Source organism: Rhinopithecus bieti, unplaced genomic scaffold, assembly GCF_001698545.2.
Source record: "Rhinopithecus bieti isolate Rb0 unplaced genomic scaffold, ASM169854v2 scaffold_39586, whole genome shotgun sequence".
In the NCBI taxonomy this organism is placed as follows: Eukaryota; Metazoa; Chordata; class Mammalia; order Primates; family Cercopithecidae; genus Rhinopithecus; species Rhinopithecus bieti.
Genome location: NW_016816842.1, coordinates 2,297,463 through 2,319,494, shown reverse-complemented (window position 1 = coordinate 2,319,494; position 22,032 = coordinate 2,297,463). Strand labels below are relative to the sequence as shown.

Genomic DNA, 22,032 nt, shown 5'->3' with positions numbered 1-22,032 from the left:
TTTTTTTTTTTTTTTTTTTCCAGAGTCTTGCCCTGTCGCCCAGGCTGGAGTGCAGTGGCGTGACCTTGGCTCATTGCAACCGCCCCCTCCCGGGTTCCAGTAATTCCCCTGCCTCAGCCTCCTGAGTAGCTGGGACTACAGGAGTGTGCCACCAAGGCAGTCTACTTTTTTTATTTTTAGTAGAGACAGGGTTTCACCATATTGGTGCAGACTGGTCTCAAACTCCTAGGAGACCTCAGGTGATCTGCCTGTTTCGGCCTCCCAAAGTCCTGGGATTACAGGCATGAGCCACCGTGCCCAGCCAGAGCTGACACTCTAAAGAGGCTATGGATGGAAGGAGGGCAAGGAATAAACAGAAGAGTTAAGTATATACTTTGTCAGGCAGCCCCGAGAAAGGAAGCTATGTGGAGGTTGGCACAAGGAGCCTGTAGGAGTGCCAGGAGCTCTGCTGGGGCTTGGGGTGCCCTAGACACCAGGGTCCAAGGAAGGAGGTCCTCAGAGGCACCCAGTGGGGGCTGGCAAGAGTGGGGGCTCCCAGGTTCCAGAGGGAGGAGAAGCTAGGAGGTTGACTCTTCGGGTGCTTAACACCTGGATGAAGGCAGAGCCCTGAGAATTTGAAGGAAGGAGGCTGATATGGGATATTTCAAGCCCAGGAAAAGGAGGAAGGCCTTTGGGATCCATCCAAGTCCCCTGGGGAAGAGGTGAGATCTGGTTCCCCAGAGGCTGGAGATCTCCTGATTGGGGGACATGAGGGACACGCTTTAGCGCCATTGGTAACCAAGGTAGGAAGACACTAATCGGCAGATGCCCAGGGGCTCCCTGTGGCCCTAGCCCTCCAGCTCCCTCAGTGGGCCTCTTCCAGCCTCCCTGGACAAGGGCAGCAGCTACCACACCCATCGCTGGCCTCCAGGCTCTCCCTCTGTAGACCACCTCCATGCCCTAACACTAGAGCCACCTTTCTAATCACAGGTGGGACCATATCTACTTACTCTTCTGCACACAGCTTTCTAGAAATCTCCTTTCCCTCCAAGAAACCCAAATGTATTGGTGCGGACATCTATACACTTCCCAACCCAGTCCCACTTCCCAGCCAGCCTCGCCTTTACCACCATATTCCTTGGCCACTCTCCCTGGCCCCTGGTTTAGTTTCTGGCCTCCATGCCTTCGCTCCTGCTGTTCTCTGTGTGAAGGCTGCCCTTTCCCATGTCTCTGCACATGGAAACCCCTATTCATTCTCTAAGCTAGCTCAGAGAACATCTTTTTTGGGAAGTCTCCTAGGACCCTCCACTGGACTTGGGAGGTGGTGATGTACAAGAGACCAGACCCCGGCCAGGCGCGGTGGCTCACGCCTGTAATCCCAGCACTTTGGGAGGCCGAGACGGGCGGATCACGAGGTCAGGAGATCAAGACCATCCTGGCTAACACAGTGAAACCCCATCTCTACTAAAAATACATTTTAAAAAATGATCTGGGCGCGGTGGCAGGCGCCTGTAGTCCCAGCTACACGGGAGGCTGAGGCAGGAGAATGGTGTGAACCCAGGAAGCAGAGCTTGCAGTGAGCGGAGATCACGCCACTGCACTGCAGCCTGGGCGGCACAGCAAGATTCCGTCTCAAAAAAAAAAAAAGAAAGAAAAGAAAAGAGAGACCAGACCCCAGAGCCAGGCTGCCCAGTTCCTTGTGTGAGCTTGGACAAGTTACTTAACCTGCCATACTCAATGTCCTCATCTACTAGATGTGGGTGACAGTATCAGTGCTTACTTCACAGGCCTACTGTGAAGATTAACGGAGTTAACAGAAGTACTTAGAATGCAGCTTGACACAGGTGACAATATTTACAGGTTTGCTCTTGAGGACAGGTATGTGGCTGGTTCGGTGCCACACATGGTAGATAATTGGTTTCTCGGTGCCTAACACATGGTAGATATTTGTTAAATAATTCAGTTCAACAATCATTTAACACCAGCACCTAGGCAAAGAGAGAACTGATAATAATAAAAATAAAGTCAAGTAGGGATGATGAGGAATTTTGTTCAGAGGCATGCTTGGTTCAAGCAGATGGAGGGACAGTGACTAGGAGGATCAATAGACAGGGACCCATGTCTGAGGTCGAGTCTAGAAAGAAATATTTGGGAACCATGCACCACCTGGCCTTGTGACTATCTGCTTCTCCAGGTCTGTAGTACTTTCGTCCCCACAGCACTCCCTGTCCCTGGAGTACAGTCCCTTCTTATTTGAACAAGGGCACCCTTTACGGCACACACAGACAGGACCTTCAGGAACCGTCTGATCTTGCTGTACAGACAAGGAAACTGAGGCAGGGGTGGATGTCTTCTTGCCAGGATTTTTGTGCCGGCAGTCATGCACTGTAGTGTAACAATCGGTGTCCCTGCAGTCACCTGAAAATCCCTTTGTCTGCCTCCTCTCTCTGGCTGTTGACATATGTTCTGCTACCAGGCTACTTCCTAGCTCCTGCTCTCTGGATTAGAGTGTCTCCATCTCCTGGCTCCCTTGCTTCCTCCAAAGCCTCCTCTAGCTCTGTCTTCTGAGAATCACGAGGCATAGGCTCAGCAGGAAGTTCCCCTCCACGCTCAATGTAACCATCATATTGTGCCCTTCCTGAGCCCACCTCCTGGTGCAGTGAACATAGAAACTTCTGTCTCTCAGAGGGGCCTGGCACTCCCCATCACTTCAGGGAAAGGAGAGCCTGATAACTTCAATCTGTTCTCCCCCTGGGAAGAGCACTGGATGGTAGAACTGCATCCTCAGGGCACATGCCACTAATTTGGGGGGGGGGGTGCCTATTTGGGATACAGATTCCTGGGCTCTACTCCAGACTCACTGGATCAGACTCTCTTGACAAGGGGCCCAGGAATCAAATTTTTAAACAGAGTTCCTGGGGAATTCTTGCATACCCACGTTTGTGAGCTATTGGAGTAGTGGTTCAGAGTGCGAGCACTGGAGCCCCATCATATCACTTTTTAACTGTGCAACCTTAAGCAAGTCACTTAGCTTCTCTGAAACTCAATTTCCTTATCCACAAAAGGTTCTCATCTGAAGAAAAATAAAAAGACAATACCTACCTAATGGGAGATTATGAGGATCAAATGAGCTACTAAGCCGTGACTGACACTCTGCACATCATAAATGGTAGGGACTGGCAATATTTGTACTGCCTATTATTTTTAGGCTGGGCATCTCCTAAAAGTAGATTTCTATCAGACTGAACATTCTGCAAAGGCAGGGACAAAGCCTCCCGTTTCCTCTCCATGCCCAGAGCCCTAGGGGCTCATTAGGAAAGTGCACAGGCTGCTGCATGGAAAAGAAAGAGCTGCTGTTCCCAAAGACTGCTAGATGCCATGGTCCACCCCACACCTGGCTGGCTGTTAGGATACTTCCAAATCCAGAGGGGACCCCAGAGAAAAGGAGAATCCCCCCCAACCCTGCCCCAGTGAGTATCTGTGCTCAGCCCCCTCATCTGAGACCACAAAGCCTGCCTCTCCTCAGAGCAGAAGGCAAAGTAAGTTCCCTCATCTCAGGAGCACGCCCCACCCACCCCCACCTGCCAATCACGCAGCATCCTGAAGGCTTCTTCACTGAGGCGGCCTGGAGTTCACAGAAACACAGAGGCTGCCACATTCACAAGTGACAGAGCAACAGAATGATAGCGACAGAGCGAGGTACCTTCCTCTAAAACCACCTGATGGCCCATCCTCAAGAGGGCAGGGGACAGGCGTGGTCAGGGAACAGCAGATGGGAGAGTAAGGGCTGCACATGCACCATCAGAGTGGCATATCCCACCTGTGTGGCCGGCCCAGACTTCTCAGCTTCTGAAAAACCCAAGACTCTGAGCAACTGCACTCTGCTGGGGAAGAGGCTGCCCCACCTCATACCCACGTTCAACCCCAGCTGTTCCTCCCCAGCTCACCTGCCCCAGTGGCTGCCCTGGGGGTGGGGTGTGGAGACCCAGCAGGAATGTCAGCGGGAGCAGCTCGGCCTGGGTAGGGAGTGAATACCGGCCTCAGCCCTTCTCCCACCTCTCAACAAAGCGTGCAGGTCAGCATCTCCTCCATTCCCCTATGCCCTCAGCACAGCCTCCCACATCTGCCCACGGCAAACACATAGAGACCCTCTTCCTGCTCCACAAAGGAACCTAGAGGAGACCCAGGGAACACAGGATGAGCATTCCATATCTTTCAGTTCCCTTAAGAGAAATTAGACCTGTTCCTTAAGTCCCAGACTGAGGGTGACTTCCAGAAGACACAGAGGGAAAGCAAAGAGCAAAAAGACTGTGGGGAATACAGGCCGGACTCAGCCTTACAGATCTGGACTCACAGGGACAGGCCTCACCTAGACACCATCGCATCCTCCGATGTGGCTCCCCACCACCCCACAAGCTCGCCTGGCTCCCGGACACCCCAGGATGGAAGCAGAGGCTGACACCACTTCAGACCCAGCAGTTCCTCACAGCACTGCCTGCCAGTGAAATCACCCTGAGGCCTCGGAGGAGGACCGAAATCAGCCCCACAGGCGTCAGGTGGGAAAGAAGCAAAGGCAGCAACACCCCACACAGGGAAGATGTCAGATGGTGACTAACGGGCTTTTCTAGGCCATTGTCACCAATGCTGGAGAAATATTCCACTTTAAAAATAAGCGTAAAGCAAAATCCAAAATTAACTCTCCCCAGATAACCCCTTTCCAAAGAAAGACCACATCACAATCCACATGTGGTCATTCGTGGAGGATTTAACCTGAGGACATCTCCCTGTCCTGGCTAGGGACGTTCCCAGGCCCCAGGTCCCAGCCCCATAGCTGGTGCCTACCAACTTTTTCAGTCCTCAGACAGACCCCAGCTTCATCTGCTTCTCTGTTCTCCCAGAGCCCGGACTTGCAGCAGAAGGGTCCTTGCCCTTCTTGCCGTGATCTAAAGGTGCTAGAAATTAATTGACCACACAGTGGACATGAAGGAAATCCTCTGAGGGTACAAGCCCCATCCTTTCCTCACCCTGCACATCACCCTTCTTTACTTTCCTCGTCTTGGCCACATATGCTAATAACAAACGCATATGGGGAGTTGCCAGCTATATAATTGCATGCTTCTCATGAGCTACAGAGGTGAAGAAAAAGTACTAGTGCTGGACAAACACTGCTATCTACCTGTTGAGTAACCTGGAACAAATTCATTCATCCAGCCAGCAGCTATTTATTGAGCATCTACTACAGACACTTCTAGTTTACAGTGGAGTCAAAGAGAGACTCACAAAGACTAAAGAACACTGCTGAGGGTTTTAAGGCCACAGGTGTTTATACAATTTCTCCCTAATCAAAAGTGAAATATCATATCCTCCCTACTCAGGAGGTTGGGGCAGGAGGATCACTTGAGCCCAGGAGCTCAACACTGTAGTGCACCATGATCATACCTGTGAATAGCCCTGTACTCCAGCCTGGACAACAGAGCCAAGGCTCTCTCAAAAGAAAAAAAAAAAAAAAAAAAAAAACCGAGGAGGAAAGAGCTAATAGGGTTAATATTTGATGGATCAATAGGCATTTGTTTGTAGCTAACAAGCCTTCAGGAATGTTCAGTGAGGTTTGCTGCTCTGCTAAGATGGTCAGTTTATCAGCCATGTGTAACAGTCATTTCCCAAAATATTCTTGCAGTTATTACAGCATTGCACTAAGCCATTTATCCAGCCACATTTGGGGTTAATTGCTGGTGATAAGAGCAACATAAATATACTAAGCCACAGCCTTGCCTGACAAGGTTTTTATACCAACCACCAACCAAGTTTTCTTCCCCTCTTACACACCTGCAATCATTTTTAGTGGCCATCACTCCTACTGAATCACCACAATAAACCCTTTAGATATAAACAACTTGCCTTTCAATACAGCCATAAATCAGACTCAGTGTCATCACATGACCCCTCCACTGATGAGGGAGGCTCAGGGCAGTAGTTCTCAATCCTGGTGCACATCAGAATTACCCAGAGCGTTACAAAATGCTGATGCCCAGCCACTGCCAATGTGCCTGGGCACCAGGATTAGGTGAAAGCTCCTTGATATGCCTTTACTTCCCACACCTTAAGCTCTGATGGACTCCTTGGGGTTAACCCACCCAGAAAGCCTAAGTCTCAGCCCTGGGCATTCAAGGTGAAAAATTGAGGCTGACACATGCACTGTAATACATGGCAATAAACTACAAGGAAGTTGAAAAGGCACTGCAGGAACTGCTATTTCCTGGGACTGCTTTGAAAAGAATGAACAATCCTCTTTGGAATTTGTGTACTGATCCACACTCATATTTATTGTCCTTCAATATGCCCAGGAACTTGCCTCTTGTCAAGTCTTTGAGGTCCTCCCGCATCTTAACAGCTGCAAAGAGAGAAGTGGGGAGGAGGCAGCAGGCAGGAAAAGACACCAGAAGAAAGATTCGAGAAGGAACCGGGTAGAGGGAGAGAAAAATGGGGCAACACAGCCCCTTCCGACATGGCCTGACAGTACAGTGGGGGATCCCAGAAAGGGAGAGGAGAGGAAAACCAGTGTTTTCTATTTTTTGTTTTACTTATTTTTATTATTTTTATTTATTTTTTAATAAGGCAAGGTCTTGCTCTGTGACCAGGCTGGAGTGCAGTGGCGCGATCACAGCCCACTACAGCTTCGACCTCCTGGGCTCCAGTGTTCCCCTTGCCTCAGCCTCCTAATTGGACCACGGGTACATGCCACCATGCCTGGCTAATTTTTTCATTTTGTTTGGAAACAGGGACTTGCTATGTAGCCCAGGCTGGTCTTTAACTCCTGACCTCAAGTAATCTTCCTACCTCTGCCTCCCAAAGTGCTGGGATTATAGGTGTGAGCCACTGTACCCAGCTGAAAACCAGTGTTTTCTAAGGCAGAGCCCAGGCACAAGGAAGAGAAGCAGGGCTCTGGTAGAGGAGATGCCAGCCCAAGGAAGAAGCACCCAGAGGGACCCCTTCCTGCCAATGTCAGAACTCCTGTGGAACCTGAGAATGGGTAACTACCTGCCTTCTTCCCACAGTGCTGGGCAAGTAGGGATCTAAAAGTCAATAACATTCAGCAAATATTTGGGGATTGAAACAGACAAGATCCCTGCCCTCAGACAGCCAACAGTCCAGTGGAAAGACACATAAACAAACCTACTGAGAAAAATTACAAACCAGCATAAGTGCTACAGAGAAAAAGAAGGGGATGTTTCTAATTTAGATTCACAGAGTCAGATGCCACAAAGGCAGGCAGGGCCCCAGAGGAGTGCAAGCCCACACTGCTCACCCAGGGTTCAGCTCAGGCCCCTGTCCCTCTGCAGCCTGCTGAGGTGCCAGAGCCAAGACACTTCCAAGCTGGCATCACCTACAGGGAGCTAGTCAAGGGGGCAGATGGATTCCTTCCACTCAGCATGGTGAAATGCTTACAGGAAAGGGATTTGGCCAGAGGAAGACTGGGGACTAGGGCACATTAAGTGAACAAACAAACAGCCTTCCCACCCCCAAAAGAAAATGTGAAAATATAATCTCAAAGATCTACTTAGCAAATGAGTTTCATTTTCCTTTAGTTTTCTTAAGAAGAGTGACAGGAACAGAAGTGAATCTGAAGCACAGCTAAAGGATGCTGGGGTATCTCTTAGGGTATTGATGGTGCTGGGGAACTGGGCTTTAGAGACACCCTAGAAACGCTCTAGTAAGCACTAAGCTTCGTATCTACTGAATGCTACTCAACAGAGAGACCCCGGGTCCAACTTCCAGGGCTGTACCAAGAGGTGATCCTGATGGGTCCCCAGCAGGCTCCTCCCTTTCCTCCCCATCCCACTTATGCCACCAGAAGACGGGCTGTGAGGCAGCCTCACCCCAGAGGTGAGCAGTCGTAACATCACTTCTGATACCTCTTCTGGGTCTCAGTCCCTACTCAATCATCCATAAAACCACTCAGGAGCTCTTCATAGGTAAACAGTTGATCCCAGCTGCCCCCTAAACAAACACTTCAGCACAGCACCAATGACAGCTCAGGAAATGACAATCCATTTAATGCCCATCTGAACCAGACACCATGGGGAAAGGAAGGCCGTCACAAATAAAAAGCCACGCATTCCGAAACCAAACTGAGACAACTGCCTGAGAGCAGCTGGGCCCTCCACACAGCTTCTGAAAGCACCACAGGGAGGACCTAGCACTGCCCTACCTCTGAAAAGAGCACTGGGTTTGGAGTCAGAGATCTGAATTTGTACAGCAACTCCAAAGTTAACTAACTAGCAATGTAACCTGAATGGGGTCAGTTCACCTCTTTGAGCCTCTTATTTACTCCTCTCCAAAACCACATCAGCATCATACGTCTGTAACCCGCCTCACAGCTTACAGAGTGCCCTCACCTGCATTAAGTTGGGGCACCCAGGAACAGATCCAGTCAATCAGGAATCTATCACCCCCAGTGTATACAGGAGAGAAAAAGGACTGAAAAGAAGTTAGGGCAGGGCCAGGCGCAGTGGCTCACGCCTGTAATCCCAGCACTTTGGGAGGCCGAGGCGGGCGGATCACGAGGTCAGGAGATTGAGACCATCCTGGCTAACACGGTGAAACCCTGTCTTTACCAAAAACACAAAAAATTAGCTGGGTGTGGTGGTGGGCGCCTGTAGTCCCAGCTACTTGGGAGGCTGAGGCAGGAGAATGGCGTGAACCTGGGAGGCAGAGCTTGCAGTGAGCCTAAATAGCTCCATGCACTCCAGCCTAGGAGATAAACTCTGTCTCACAAAAAAAAAAAAAAAAAAAAAGAGGTTAGGGCCACTCCGCCAGGATTACACAGTCAGGGCTGTTGTCTTCTGGGCCTCCAGGCCCCAAAGCCAATGGTTATCTTGTTTTAACACATCACCTTGTTAGAGCTGCCATGAGAAGCAAACGAGATCACACATAAACAAGTCCTTTGTCATCTAAAAAATGCTAATTAAATATAACAGTATTTGAGCCTTTTGGCTGGTATTTGAGCCACTGTCTAGTCCAGGTCTCAACCCTAGGAATGCCCAAGCCTCATCCCGAGAGTTAAATATAAATAATCTGGTGTGGGCCTTGTTAAGGTATCGTTTTAAAACTCCCCAGGGAATTCAAAGGTGCACCCAGGATAAGAAATCTCTGGTCTATAGCCCTACGTTCCCCTTCCTCGCTCCACTACCCATACAACCACCCTAACCCTAAATCTAACAGACCATGTAGGATGACACAGGGACCCTCAAAAGGACCTGGGCCTAGCACTCCCGCTAATATGTGACAATCCCCTCTCTGGCAAGGGCCATGTTTCACTCCTTTGGGTATATGCCACGCACAGTAAGAGCTTAGTAAGTGAGCACTGAGGCTGGGCGCAGTGGTTCACACCTGTAATCCCAGGACTTTGGGAGGCCAGGGCAGGCAGACTGATTGAGTCTAGGAGTTCAAGATCAGCCTGGGCAACATAGTAAGACTCCATCTCTATAAAAAATACAAAAATTAGCTGGGCCTGGTGGCACATGCCTGTAGTCCTAGCTACTTGGGAGGCTGAGACGGAAGAATCACCTGAGGAGGTCAAGGCTGCAAAGAGCCGTGATTGCACCACTGCACTCCAGCCTGAGCAACAGGGCAAGACCTGTCTCAAAAAAATAAATAAATATGTAAGGGAGCACTGAATTGAACTCAGCTGAGCTTTAGATGCTTGAGCACGGTGGTCTGGGCTGGTTTCGTTGGAGTAGTAGTGCCAAAATTAGAGAAATGCTGGAGAGACTGCCTCCACAGACGAGGTCCCTGCAGACTCCAGTAGAAGAAGATTTAACCAATGACTTGAGTCCTCCACTGACCGAGAGATGTCACAGCCTCTCCAGGAAGCTGGCAGACCCTTTAGTCAGTACTTAACTTCTTTCAGAACCTGCATGAAATGCCCCAAATCAAGAGTCCTTGTTTCTCATACTCAGAAAACCCTTTTTTTAAGACCACAAGTTCTGCTGCCACCTTACAACAGCAGCTTAGGAACCTGAAGACAGGTCAGAGTATAAATGAAAAGGGCCCAGAAAGCCACACATTTTAAGAAGTAAAAATTCAGCTGGGCGCGGTGGCTCACACCTATAATCTCAGCACTTTGGGAGGCCAATGCAGGTGGACAGATTGAGCTCAGGAGTTCAAGACCAGCCCGGGCAACCTGGCAAGATTTTTTATTTTATATTTTTCTGAGATGGAGTCTTGCTCTGTTGCCTGGGCTGGAGTGTAGTGGTGCAATCTCAGTTCACTGCAACCTCTGCCTCCTGGGTTCAAGCGATTCTCCTGCCTCAGCCTCCCAAGTAGCTGGGACTACAGGTACGTGCCAGCACACTCGGCTAATTTTTTGTATTTTTAGTAGAGACGGGGTTTCACTGTGTTAGCCAGGATGGTCTTGATCTCCTGACCTTGTGATATGCCCGCCTCAGCCTCCCAAAGTGTTGGCATTACAGGCATGAGCCACCATACCTGGCCAAGACCCCATTTTTATTAAAAAAAAATTGCCAAAAATGGCTGGGCATAGTGTTGTGCACCTGTAGTCCCAGCTACTTGGGAGGCTGAGGTGGGAGGATTGCTTGAGCCCCAGAAGCAGAGGTTGCAATAAGCCAAGATCACACCACTATACTCTAGCCTGCGCAACAGAGTAAGATCTTGTCTCAAAGCAAAAATTTAAAAACAGTAATTTGTCTTTTTAAAAAACTGTCTTTTGGCTGGGCATGGTGGCTCATGCCTGTAATCCCAACACTTTGGGAGGCCAAGGCGGGCAGATGACCTGAGGTCAGGAGTTCAAGACCAGCCTGGCCTTGAACATGGCAAAACTCCTTCTCTACTAAAAATACAAAATTAGCCAGCATGGTGGGCATGCCTGTAGTCCCAGCTACTTGGGAGGTTGAAGCAGGAGAATTCTTGAACTCAGGAGGCAGAGGTTGCAGTGAGCCAAAGATCATGCCATTGGCACTGCTAGCCTGGGGGTGAGCAGAGGCGAGACTCCATCTCAATAATAATAATAAATAATAATAAAGAAATAAATAATAATAAATTTAAAAATAAAGTAAAAACTGTCTTTTAAATTTCATATCATTCCTCAAGTCCAGCAATCAATCAGCTGTTGATAAGCACATGCTATCAAATGGAAGAGAGAGGCCCAAGACAGGGCCAGGGATCCAACTCTGCCATGGAGGTCTGCACTTCATGCATTTTCGTTCTTAGTAAGCAGCCTCCCCACCCCGCTGGTGTTCAAGTCAGACCCGGGTTAGGATGCAGGCTTCTCCACTTTCTGTTTGGATTCCCCTAGGAAAAAGCCCCTGAGACAAGGATTTGAATACAAGTGACTTTTCTGGGAGGTGAGCCTGGGAAACATTAGGAGGGGAGGAGGGGAGTGGAGAAACGAGAAAGGAAGGAAAGAAAGCCCCCAAAAAGAAGAGTGTTATCAAAAGCCTGTAACCACTGTGAGCCATTAGAGATTAATCCTTCTAGAGAGTTCTAGGAGACAATGCAGAACACCAGCCTCAGAATAAGATTCCCCCAACCCCGAGGTCAAACGAGCTGGGGCGTTCGTCTACCAGTGCCAAACAGCCATTGGTTGAATGCTGCTCTCGAGGTAACTCCCTGGCACTTCTGACCTACCCTATCCGCAGGCCCCAAGGTTTAAGGCCAGCGAAAGCACTCAGGTGCTAGGAGCTGGAAGTCTGGCTGGTATGAGTGAAAGTTACATGCCCAGGGGATATGGGCAGGGTGCTGAACCATCTGTTACAACTTTGCTGTGTGACCTTGGGGAAGTTACTTACCTTCTTATATCCCAGTTTCTGCAGTGGTGTAGAATTTAAAAAATGGGGATACAAAATGTCTTCCTCATAAGGATGACATGAAGATTAGATGAGGTCATGCATGGAAGGGATTAGCCCAGTGCCAGGTTTGCAGTAAAGACTCAATATAGGCTATAGGTTATCATCAATATGCTTTATGAGCTTCCTCCTTTTGGAGAGTAGGGATGGGAAAGAAACATTTGGGGAAGGCTGATCTGGAATGGTCCAACACTACTTCCCCATGGGCAGCCACGCACTCAGTGCCTTGTGAAGAAAAAGTTCCAGAAAGACATTCAAGGGACCCCAAGGCCACCAAGGGTCATTGTGCAGACCCAACCTGTTCTGATGTCTAACAACAGCAGAAAACTCCTCAAAGAAACTGATGCAAAATAAAGGAGGCATTCCCCTGGTCCCTGCCAGCCCCCTCAGCTTATTTTATAAAGGATTTCTGACCCAGATGGAGAATGAGACTTGAAAGCAGGCAGCAGGCCAATGCAGTCTAAGCAATCTCCTTCCTGAGGGAGGAAAGCCACCAAAAAAAAACCCCATCTAGATGCCTTCGGGTAGGCCTGGCCCAGAGGCAAGGGGCTAGATCTTGAGAAACTTTAAGGCTCCTCCCAGCCCTTGAAGAAGCGCGTCCTCAAGTTTGTCCTAACAAACACTAATGCCCTCCCCACAATAGGTTCCTTCGGAAAACGGTGCTGGAGTCAAATGTATTTGAAAAAGGCTTCATGCCATATCCCCCTCTTGGTAAATTCTTATACCCATTACATATTAAAAGCTTTAATGTCCAAGAATTCTGTTTAACCCAATATTTCCTAAATTTATTTGACACAGACCGTATGTGTGTAAAACAGTCCCCCTCTAACCTCAGTTTTGCTTTCCACGGTTTCAGTTACCCACGGTCTGAAAATATTCACTGGAAAATTCCAAAAATAAGTAATTTCTAACTTTTAAACTGTGCATCATTCTGAGTAGTGTGATGAAACCTCCCTGTCCTGCTTCATCCTGCCCAGGACATGAATATCCCTTTGTCCAGCAGATCCACGCTGTGCGTGTTACCTACCCCCACCCTATAGCCGGCTCAGTTATCAGATCAACTGTCACAGTACTGCAGTGCTTAAGGAATCCTTGTTTTACTTAATAATGTCCTCAAAGTGCAGGCATAGTGATGCTGGCAGTTTGAATATGCCAAAGAGAAGCTCTAAAGCACTTTCTTCCTTTCTTTTTTATTTTTTTGAGACAGGATCTCTCACTTTGCCACCCAGACTGGAGTACAGTGGCATTATCACAGTTCACTGCAGCCTTGACCTCCCAGGCTCAAGAGATCCTTCCAACTCATCCTCCCAGATACCTAGGACTATAGGTGCGTTCCACCACACCTGACTAACCTTTTTAAAAAAATTTTTGTAGAGACGGGGTCTCACTGTGTTGCCCAAGCTGGTCTCAAACTCCTGGACTTAAGCAGTCCTCCCATCTCAGTCCCCCAAAGTGCTGAGATTACGGGCATGAGCCACTTTGCCTGGTCCCACTGTGCTCAGACCCTAAAGTGCTTTCTTTAAGGAAAATGTAAAAGTTATCAATAAGGAAAGAAAAAAATCATATGCTGAGATTGCTAAGATCTATGGTAAGAACGAATCTTCCATCTGAAACTGTGAACAGTATATCGTCAAAACTGTTCTATTTTATTATTAATTATTGCTAATCTCTTACTATGACTAACTTATAAACTTTATCACAAGTATAGATATACAGGAGAAGAACATAGTGTTATATAGCGTTTGGTACCATCCATGATTTTAGGCATCCACTGGGGGTCTTGGGTTGTACCCCCCTCGGATAAGGAGGGACTACTCTATGTGAGACATCTACGAACAGCCCTCCAAGGGGCACATTTAGTGGGAGAGCCTGGGCTGAAGGCGGTCCTCAGAGCCACAACCCATCATCTTTGCAACCCCACGGCCTAGCACAGTGCCTAGTGTAAGGCAGACACCTAATAAATGATTATTATCTGAACAAATAGGGAGAAGGCTGAAAGAACGACTTAATGATGGTTTTCAAATCTGTGAAGTGATATAGTATCAGCAGTGCCAGGCAACAGCTCTCTGTTTCTAAGAAGGCACACATTTTAAATTGCAGCAGGAGGGATTTTGGAAGCCCTGCTCAGAGTTTAGGATTACAACCCACCAAAATAGGCTTCCAAGCCGAGCTGCGTCGCTTCCTTCTGTGGAGGTGTTGGTCTAGCACTTCGGCAGAGCTTAGAGTCTGCGTGCAGACGTCCACCCACCCCACCACCCATTCATTCATTAGCCTGTTCATTCAAACCCTCACTGAGCACCTACTGTGTGCTGAGCACTGATGGAGGTGAGGCACTGGGTCCCTCAGGATTCCCTCCAAAACCCAAGTGGGACCACAGTGAGTTCTGTGATAGGGCCCAGGGAGCCCTGAAGGGGAAGGGAGAGGGGACCATGAAAGTGTGAGGTCAGGAGGCCACAAGCCCAGATGCAGCAGCTCATAACCCGACCAGAGCAAGAGGTAGTGGGCAGGGAGAGGGGGCCTATTACAGTTTCACACTGACACATGAGGCTGGCCTAAAGAATAAAGCCTCTACTGTCTCCCTGTGCTTGTTTGTCTAACCTACCCCACCCTTTCTCTTGTGACCATATCTCATTGTTCCCAGAGAACAGCCCTGCCCCCACTTCCAAGTCCCTCCCGTCCTCATACTCACAGTTCCAATCTTCTCTTCCTTTCTTTAAGGCACACTCCCCTTAGAAGAAGATAGGAATTCTTCCCTATCTCCTGTCTTGTTCCTCCACCCCCTGACTTCCTCATTCTCCACACTCTATACCATCCCTTCTGGATCTGGGATGTCCTCAGTGGTTTTCATATCCACTCACCAGACAAATGAATGAATAAACCAGAAGTCAAACTTAGGCCCATCTTTCTACTAACCTTCCCCTCAAAAGGTGAGCCACAGATTGTTTTGCCTCAAAAAGGAAGGGGGGACTGGGGCGAGGGGGCAAGAGAGAGTCCATGGCTGCGCATCCCTCTCATCCTGTTTTACCACCACCACTATGACCCAATCGCCTTCCAGATCTACATCTGTGCACCAGTGCACACTCACCAGCCCCACCTGGATGCCTCCCAACAAGTCTGCATGTATGCACTCATTGTGCTTCTTTTAAACAGGGGCTAAGATGGGCATGATAAGAGGACACCCTGGAGGACTTTAGGAGGTCTTGACACTCTATTGCAAGACACTGACCCACAGAATTCCAGGCTTAGGTGTAACCTGAGCAGTCTTCTTGGCCAATGATCCCAAACCTAAGAGCTGGTCACCAAAATCACCCAGGGAGCTTTGAAAACCAGCTCCAAGTTGTTTTAAATAGAGATCCATTCCTGGGCCCCACCCTAGACCTTCGCAAGTTGTACCTTCCCAGTGGGGCCTGTGAGTCTGCATTCTTCAAAAACTTCCCAGGTGATTATTAGAAACCAAGGTTAGGAATCAATGATGCAGTCAGTGACCCATCCAAACTTTCAACAAGCAGTCAATTTCCTCAGTAACAAGCCAAGGAGGTGGCCATCTAGCCTCCACTTGAACACCTCCACTGACGGAGAGCTGGCTACCAAAGAGGCACCTGATTTGGCTGCCACAACCCCAATGGCTAGAAAGGTGTCATCTACCTCGAGCTGAGACCTGTCTACTACTTCCACCCATCTGCCACAAGCCTACGCTTGGGAGCAACAGAAAATAATTTAGTCCCTCTTCTAATATCTGAAAACAGGGATCCCAGCAATAACACCTTGCCCTTCGCGTTAGGTTTTCTTACCTGATATGGTCTGCTTTTCTCCCAGCTAAATATCCTCCATTCTCTCAAATGCTCTCTCAGAAGTTTCCCCTCCCCTCACAAAACCGGTCACTCTCCTTTGAAGTCTAGAATCGGAGGCCATTGTATTTCAGACCAGGCCTCAATCCTCCGATGAACTGGATAAGGCTATAAACCTAACCAAGATCCTGTGGGCCTTTTCTAACAGCCATTCCAAAATGCGGGCTCACATTAAGCTCAGTGTCCGCTAACTAGAAACCCCCAGACTTTCTTCACAATGCTGTAAAAGGAGATCTTCCCTGTCCTACATTTGGATATTGCCTTAAGGAGGAAAAAAAAAAAAAGGAAAAAAAAGCAGGGCTTTCCAATTTTGCAATTTTGTGTTTGGGAGAAAAATGAATGCTGATCCTGCCTTCCATGAGCCAACTACCCTCATCTGATAAGCATGGATGAGAGAAGGATGCTAGGGCCTCACTTATGTAACTATACCCAAGGGACTTACGGGCACCATCATGTTGAAGCCCACAGAGCAAACTTTTCATTCTCAATGCAGGTTACACTCCTGGGAAACACATGACAGCAGGTTGCACCCACCACCAAGATAAAATGAACTGAAGTAGCAGGCAGGCAGCCATGGACAGGAGGCACTCAGCAAGAGGTTGTGCCATCACTGGAGGTTCCCTCCTCAGGTCCCTGTTTGGTGAGGACCAAGATGGCAGTTCCATTCACACCTCTTGCGGGAAAGGAGGCCTGGCCCGAGCATGGGCCACCATCCTTCGCCAGAGCTTGAATGCACAGGAGAGTTCCTGTCCAAGCTTTGTACACTGATTTTGAAACTCTCTGTGAGGCTGATGGGGTTTAACGCATCATCCATGTCCTCGTTAAAGACAAACATGAACGCACTGTTCTGTGCTCCCACAGCACATAGACCTCACACTCCTGTTGCAGATGAACATTGAGATTGAATTATTAACAGTGTACATTCCCGCAAATACAGCAGCTGCGCACTGTGCTCCTCCGCTGAGTCTCCGCCATTCCTGAAGTTTTCCCTCAGGGATCAAGGCACTCTAGGGATCTAGAAGATGACCCCCACCCCAGCCACTTCTGCTCCCCGCAAATATCCCCTCCTAGCTTCTGGGAGAAAGAAGCGATCTAATAAACAATCAATAAATATAATCAGCAAATACAGTCAGCCTTGAGGTAAGAGAAGCAGACCCTCCTCCACTCCAAACCCAAAGCCAACCCCCAACCCCAGCTTGCTGCTGCGCTGGGGTTAAGCCTGCTGCTGAAGTTCACTGCCATCAAATTTCTCCTATCCAGAAATGCAGATGATAGGGGAAGTAATCGGTGGCAGACAATACCCGGGCCTGTGGGTGAAAGTGTCTTTCTCCACTCTACCCAGCGTCTCACATTGGGCAGTCAAAGTGATCCACCAGACAGGCCTCTGGGCCAAGTTCCAGAGCAAGGTGGCAGCTCTTCAGCAGTGCTTACTGGGCTGGGCTGCTAAGCAGGTGGGTAGCAGGAAAGGTTCTTGAAAGAGAAGAGAGGGACTCCATGGAGTCAGAAGAGCCCCAGGTACTTCCCTGGGGAGCCAGAGGTCAAGGTCTGAAGAACCATCAAGACCCAGGACCAGAAAAGCAAATGGCCAGGGGAAGCCAACTACCAGCCAAGAATAAATAGGACAGGCTGCCATGATCTCCTTTCAAAGTTAACACAAAGACTTCCCAGGCCCACGTCCACCACCTGGGTCAGCCTCATACCAGATAGACAGATGTGCACATGCTCACATACACACATGCACCCCTGAACAGCCACAGCCTCGATTCTTGGTCCATATCCCTACCCCCACCCCTCACTTGCCTCCTCGCTACAGACACACGTGCTCACAGTCACAGAATTTCACCCACACAGCGCCTGTGCCTTTCTGATCACTGGAACAACTGGTGACAGTTGTAGGTTCAAACAGGCACAAAAGAAGAAATGCAGGAAATCACTGAGTGCCTCTGCAAGGGGTAGGGGAAAGTGCCTAAGAAGCTGAGAAAAGACAGGGTGGAGTGGGAGATGGGCTGTCCCACACTGCAGGGAAAACCCCTAGCGGCTCCCCCAAGCTCATGGGGATCCACGTGGGGTCAGAATCTTCTCCTCAGAAACCATGTCAGGCAGGTTGAACGTGGATGCATAATAATAATATCACATATTTGAACAGGACTCTCCACTTTTCAAAGAGCTCTTCCATCCATTATCACCTAGAGTCACGCCAGACCGTAGAGCTGCTCATCTCCTGGAGTGCAAATGACCACCCCGCCCCCACAGGACACAACGATGCCTTCTCCAAAATAATCGTTAATAGCTAAGCATATGTAATAGTTGTGTGAGCATGCTTGTTTTTGTGTGAGTGCGTGCAGAAGCTTTATGTAGCAGAGTGGGATACAGTCAAACAAAAATGAGGTTGCCATGGCAACAGGCTCCGGCATCATTGCAGCCTATTAACACAAGTGAGGAATGTGTTTGGCAGATGCTCCAGTGTTATTTATGGTATGGGTGTAGCAGAGGGACTTCTAACAGGCAAAGGAGGAGAAAAAAAACAACCCCGTGACGTTCCTACTATACCCCAGCGAGGAGACAGGAGACAACAGTGAGACAAGAGCACAGAAGAGGCTGAGAGGCCTCGAATGGGGAGAGAGAGATGGGAAAGCAGAGCCTGCAGGAAGGCAGCAGAGAGGCGAGGTGGGCAGACAGTAATAGGAATCAGAGGGAGAGGGAAGAGAAAGGAAGTCAGAGAAGAAAGGAACAGGCAGAGAGAGAGAAGGAGCCGAGGGGGAGGGTGACAAACACTAGGGACAGAGCCAGAGGGACAGAGAAGGGAAGAAACACCATCCTACCAAGAGGGGCTGTGGCACCTTGTGTCCTGTTCCTCCCTTGAGTCAAAACCATCAGGAGCCACTGGTTAAGAAACCAAATGCTTCTCCTAATTGGAGCCAAGGGCAGAGCCCCACACATAAGAGATGCTGAAGAAGAATAAAATACACAGGTCAGATAATGATGTTGAGGACCTGAGCAAACGGGGAGGGGTCCAGCCTTGCAAGAGGAACAGTGAAGAAATGCCAGTCCAGTTTACTGAGGGCCTACTATGTGCCCAAGCCACCAAATGGAGAATTCCCAAAGCCCCAACATAGGAACTGCTCATTGCCACCCATTTCCCTGGACATGTGTCTCATCAAAGAAAAGAACAAGGCATCTAATCCAAACCACTCTCACATGCCTGCTGCTCTGGAGTAACCTGAGGCAGAGGTTAATGCTGGACTTCCCCCACCAGCCAGCAGGGTTTGCTCAAGAAAGACAAATTTTATATGAAACATAATCAAAAGGGTAAATCAAATACAAACAAAAAAAGATACAGTTTTCTCTGAAGCCAAATAGAGGAAATGTTTGCATTCCCTTGTCTTGAACCACTCATAACAAGCTCTGCACCACTCAGAGCAGATCATATAAAGTAAGTGTAAATCCACCCAAAATCCTACAGCCTTGCAAAGGTCTAAAGACCAAAATGGGTAAAAGAAGAACGGGGTAGGAGCCAGTGGAGGTGGGGAGAGAAGGGAGAGGGATTTGCCTAAGGAACCAGAAGGGGAAGTCAGTCAGACAGACACTCTGTTGCTGCAATGGTATTTTCATGCTAGGGTGGAATTGGGGTCCCCCAGGTTCAGCACCCCTTTCCTGGGATCTGACTCCAGTCTCCCTCAGGATAAACCATACCTATAGCTGTAAACAGACCTTGTGTCCCAAGTTTGGTTCACAAAATACCCTGAATTACCCTGAAAATCTCCACATGGATGACATGCCCCTTCCTCTACAGAAAAGCTCCATCCACCCAAGTCAGGAGCAGTCCCCAAAGATACAACAACCACCTGAAAGCACGAGTCCTTGGGTCAAAAGAGTTGGGGCTTTTATAAGCACTGACAGTGGTAGTAACTTTTAAACAACCACCTCTCAAAAGGCTTCTTCAAAGCTGGTCTCTAAATATTTTTTTTTCTTCTGATCTCAGATCAGAAAAAAACTTTTAACTTAGCATCAACAGCCCCACCTACTCCACTCACTGGACCCCAACTATATTGGCAAACAGTTATTAAATTCCTACTAAGTACTCTGCACTGTGCTAGGTAAGGGTGAGAGAATGGAGGAGGAAAAACACATATACCTTGGGATTTGTGCATCCATGGAGGTTACACTGGACAGACAGCAAGACCAGTGGACACTGGAGAATGAATAAGTGCTCCACTCTGTGCCTCTGACTCTATTGTTAATCATGCAGAAGACCAAGAGGCCAGTGTGGCTGGAATGTAAGGAGAAGGTTCCTTGTAGGGGTACGGCTTGGGGCATAGAATGTCAGAAGTGGAAGGGACATAAACAATCCTCTCATTCTCTAGAAAAGGTAGCAAAGGCCCAGAGAGCTTGTGTGTCCCCTCCCTCCCAGTCACAGAGCACCTTGCAGGTTCAGCTAGAGCCCAGAGCCCTGAAACCCACAACAGTGCTATTCCCTATGGGAGAATACTGTGTCCAGTAAGCCAGGGGGCACAGGAAAGCAACTCAAGAAAGATTCGGTACTCAAGAGGATAAAAGTCTAAGGGAAGGTACTAGAAGAGAGGACATGAAGGAAAGCAATGACAATGGAAAACCCTTAAGAGGTTCTATTCGAGAAAGCAGACACCAGTGGGGGGATGTGTGCACTGGAGTCCAAGGTGAAGAGACTTGCCTGTAGCAAGGGCCCAGTGGACTCTCACAGTGAAGCAGCATGCAAACAAGCAGGTTCAGAAGCAATCATGGATGAGGACCAGGAAACCAGACTACAGGACACTAAAGGGAGATGTGGTATGGATGTTAGGGGGCTCCTCTCACCCTGAGGTCAGGATGGCCAACATGCCCCTCTCCCAGAAGCCTTTAAGAGAGTCGCCAGTTAACCAGGCAAAAGTTGTATTTCTTCCTGAACCTACAGTTCTAGGCTCAGCCAACAAATCCCAGCAGGGATAAAATGTCCCTACCACAAGCAATGACCAGGGGCATCCACTTGAAGGGGTCATGATGTTCAACAACAGCTTTCTGCTCAGGCCGGAAGGGGAATTGCCACCACACACATCTCAGAGGTTCCTTCCCACTTTAGCTAAGGGCAGCTTTTTGGCTTGGGGCACTTTGCTAACTGAAACAAACTTGTCAGTCCTCCTGCAAGTTCAGGGATATCTCCAGCTACCAAATCCCCAGACTTAGACAGGTGGCAGGCTCATGCTATCTCCTCCTTACCACTGAGCAAGGGGTGCAGGGTGTCCCCTCACCAACCCTCTATCCAGGTCTGGATTAACAAAGCAGCAGTGGCACTCAGGAGGGGGTGGCTGCTAGAGGGTCCAGCCAGTTTTGTTAGGGGCCTTTTGTACATAAGAACAGAAGCTCAGGAAGAGATGGGAAACACTCCTTATAATTTTCTCCTCCAACCTTCCTTCCTCACTGCATTCCCACAGTAATGGCTACAGTTCAGTACACGTTATCTAAGGTGCAAGGAACACTGCAAACGACACAAGGGCAGTCTTTCTGTAAACGAAGCCGCTGCGGCTCAGAGCGGGGTAAGAAGCTCCCAAACAGCCTACATGGCCAAGCCTTGTCTCTCTGGCTCTTTTCACCATTCGAAAGGGTGAGGGTGGGATCCCTTTCTTTAGAGTCAAGCTGAGGCCTGCCCGCCCTGCAATCCAGCCCCGGTGGCCAAGTGGGCCCCTACCTGCTTGAGCAGGAACTGGTCCTGGGCGTTGGTGCGCAGGGCGATGACCAGGTGGAGGGCGGACAGGAGCACCCCGCTGAGCACCGCGGCCCGCATGCGCACGGGCAGCAGCGTGTAGATGGTGTAGATGAAGAACACGGTCCACCAGATGCCCTCAGAGGCGCTGCGCGGCTGCGGCAGCAGCAGGCCCACCACCTGGACGGCCAGCACCACGGCGATGAGCGCATAGCACGCCAGGCCCATGTGGTCCTGGTGGAAGGCGGCGCGGTTGCAGAGCACAGCCATGATGAGGATGACGCCCACGGCGGCCGCCAGCACGGCCAGGTAGGGCAGCTGGAGCGGGGGCCGCGCCGCGTGGAAGGCCAACATGACCAGGCACACGAGCACCAGCACGGCCATGAGCATGGTGAGGCTGCTCTGGTTCAGGCGGAAGAAGTAGCGCTGGTACAGCCGCTCCAGTTTGTCCGACGGGAACTTCTTGGAGCGGAATATCTGCAGCAACGCCAGGCAGCAGGCGCCCAGGGACAGCACCGCGCCGGGCCCCACGCCCGTGCGCGAGTCTGCCGAGCTACCGCCATCCCCGGACTCCTCGCCGCCCTCGACGGCGCCGGCCTCCAGCTCATCGGCCGCGCGCCCCTTG

The 22,032-nt window shown here is 49.5% G+C and overlaps 1 protein-coding gene across 1 annotated transcript in view; it reads right to left on the bottom strand.

Annotated features, from left to right (window-relative positions):
* Positions 1-22,026, bottom strand: part of ADCY5 (adenylate cyclase 5) — a 165,804-nt gene extending 143,778 nt beyond the window's left edge. The window contains 1 exon segment of the mRNA XM_017855346.1: positions 21,393-22,026. Coding sequence (XP_017710835.1) covers positions 21,393-21,797 — 405 coding nt within the window. The 5' untranslated portion in view covers positions 21,798-22,026.
* Positions 22,027-22,032: the final 6 nt, after the last annotated feature.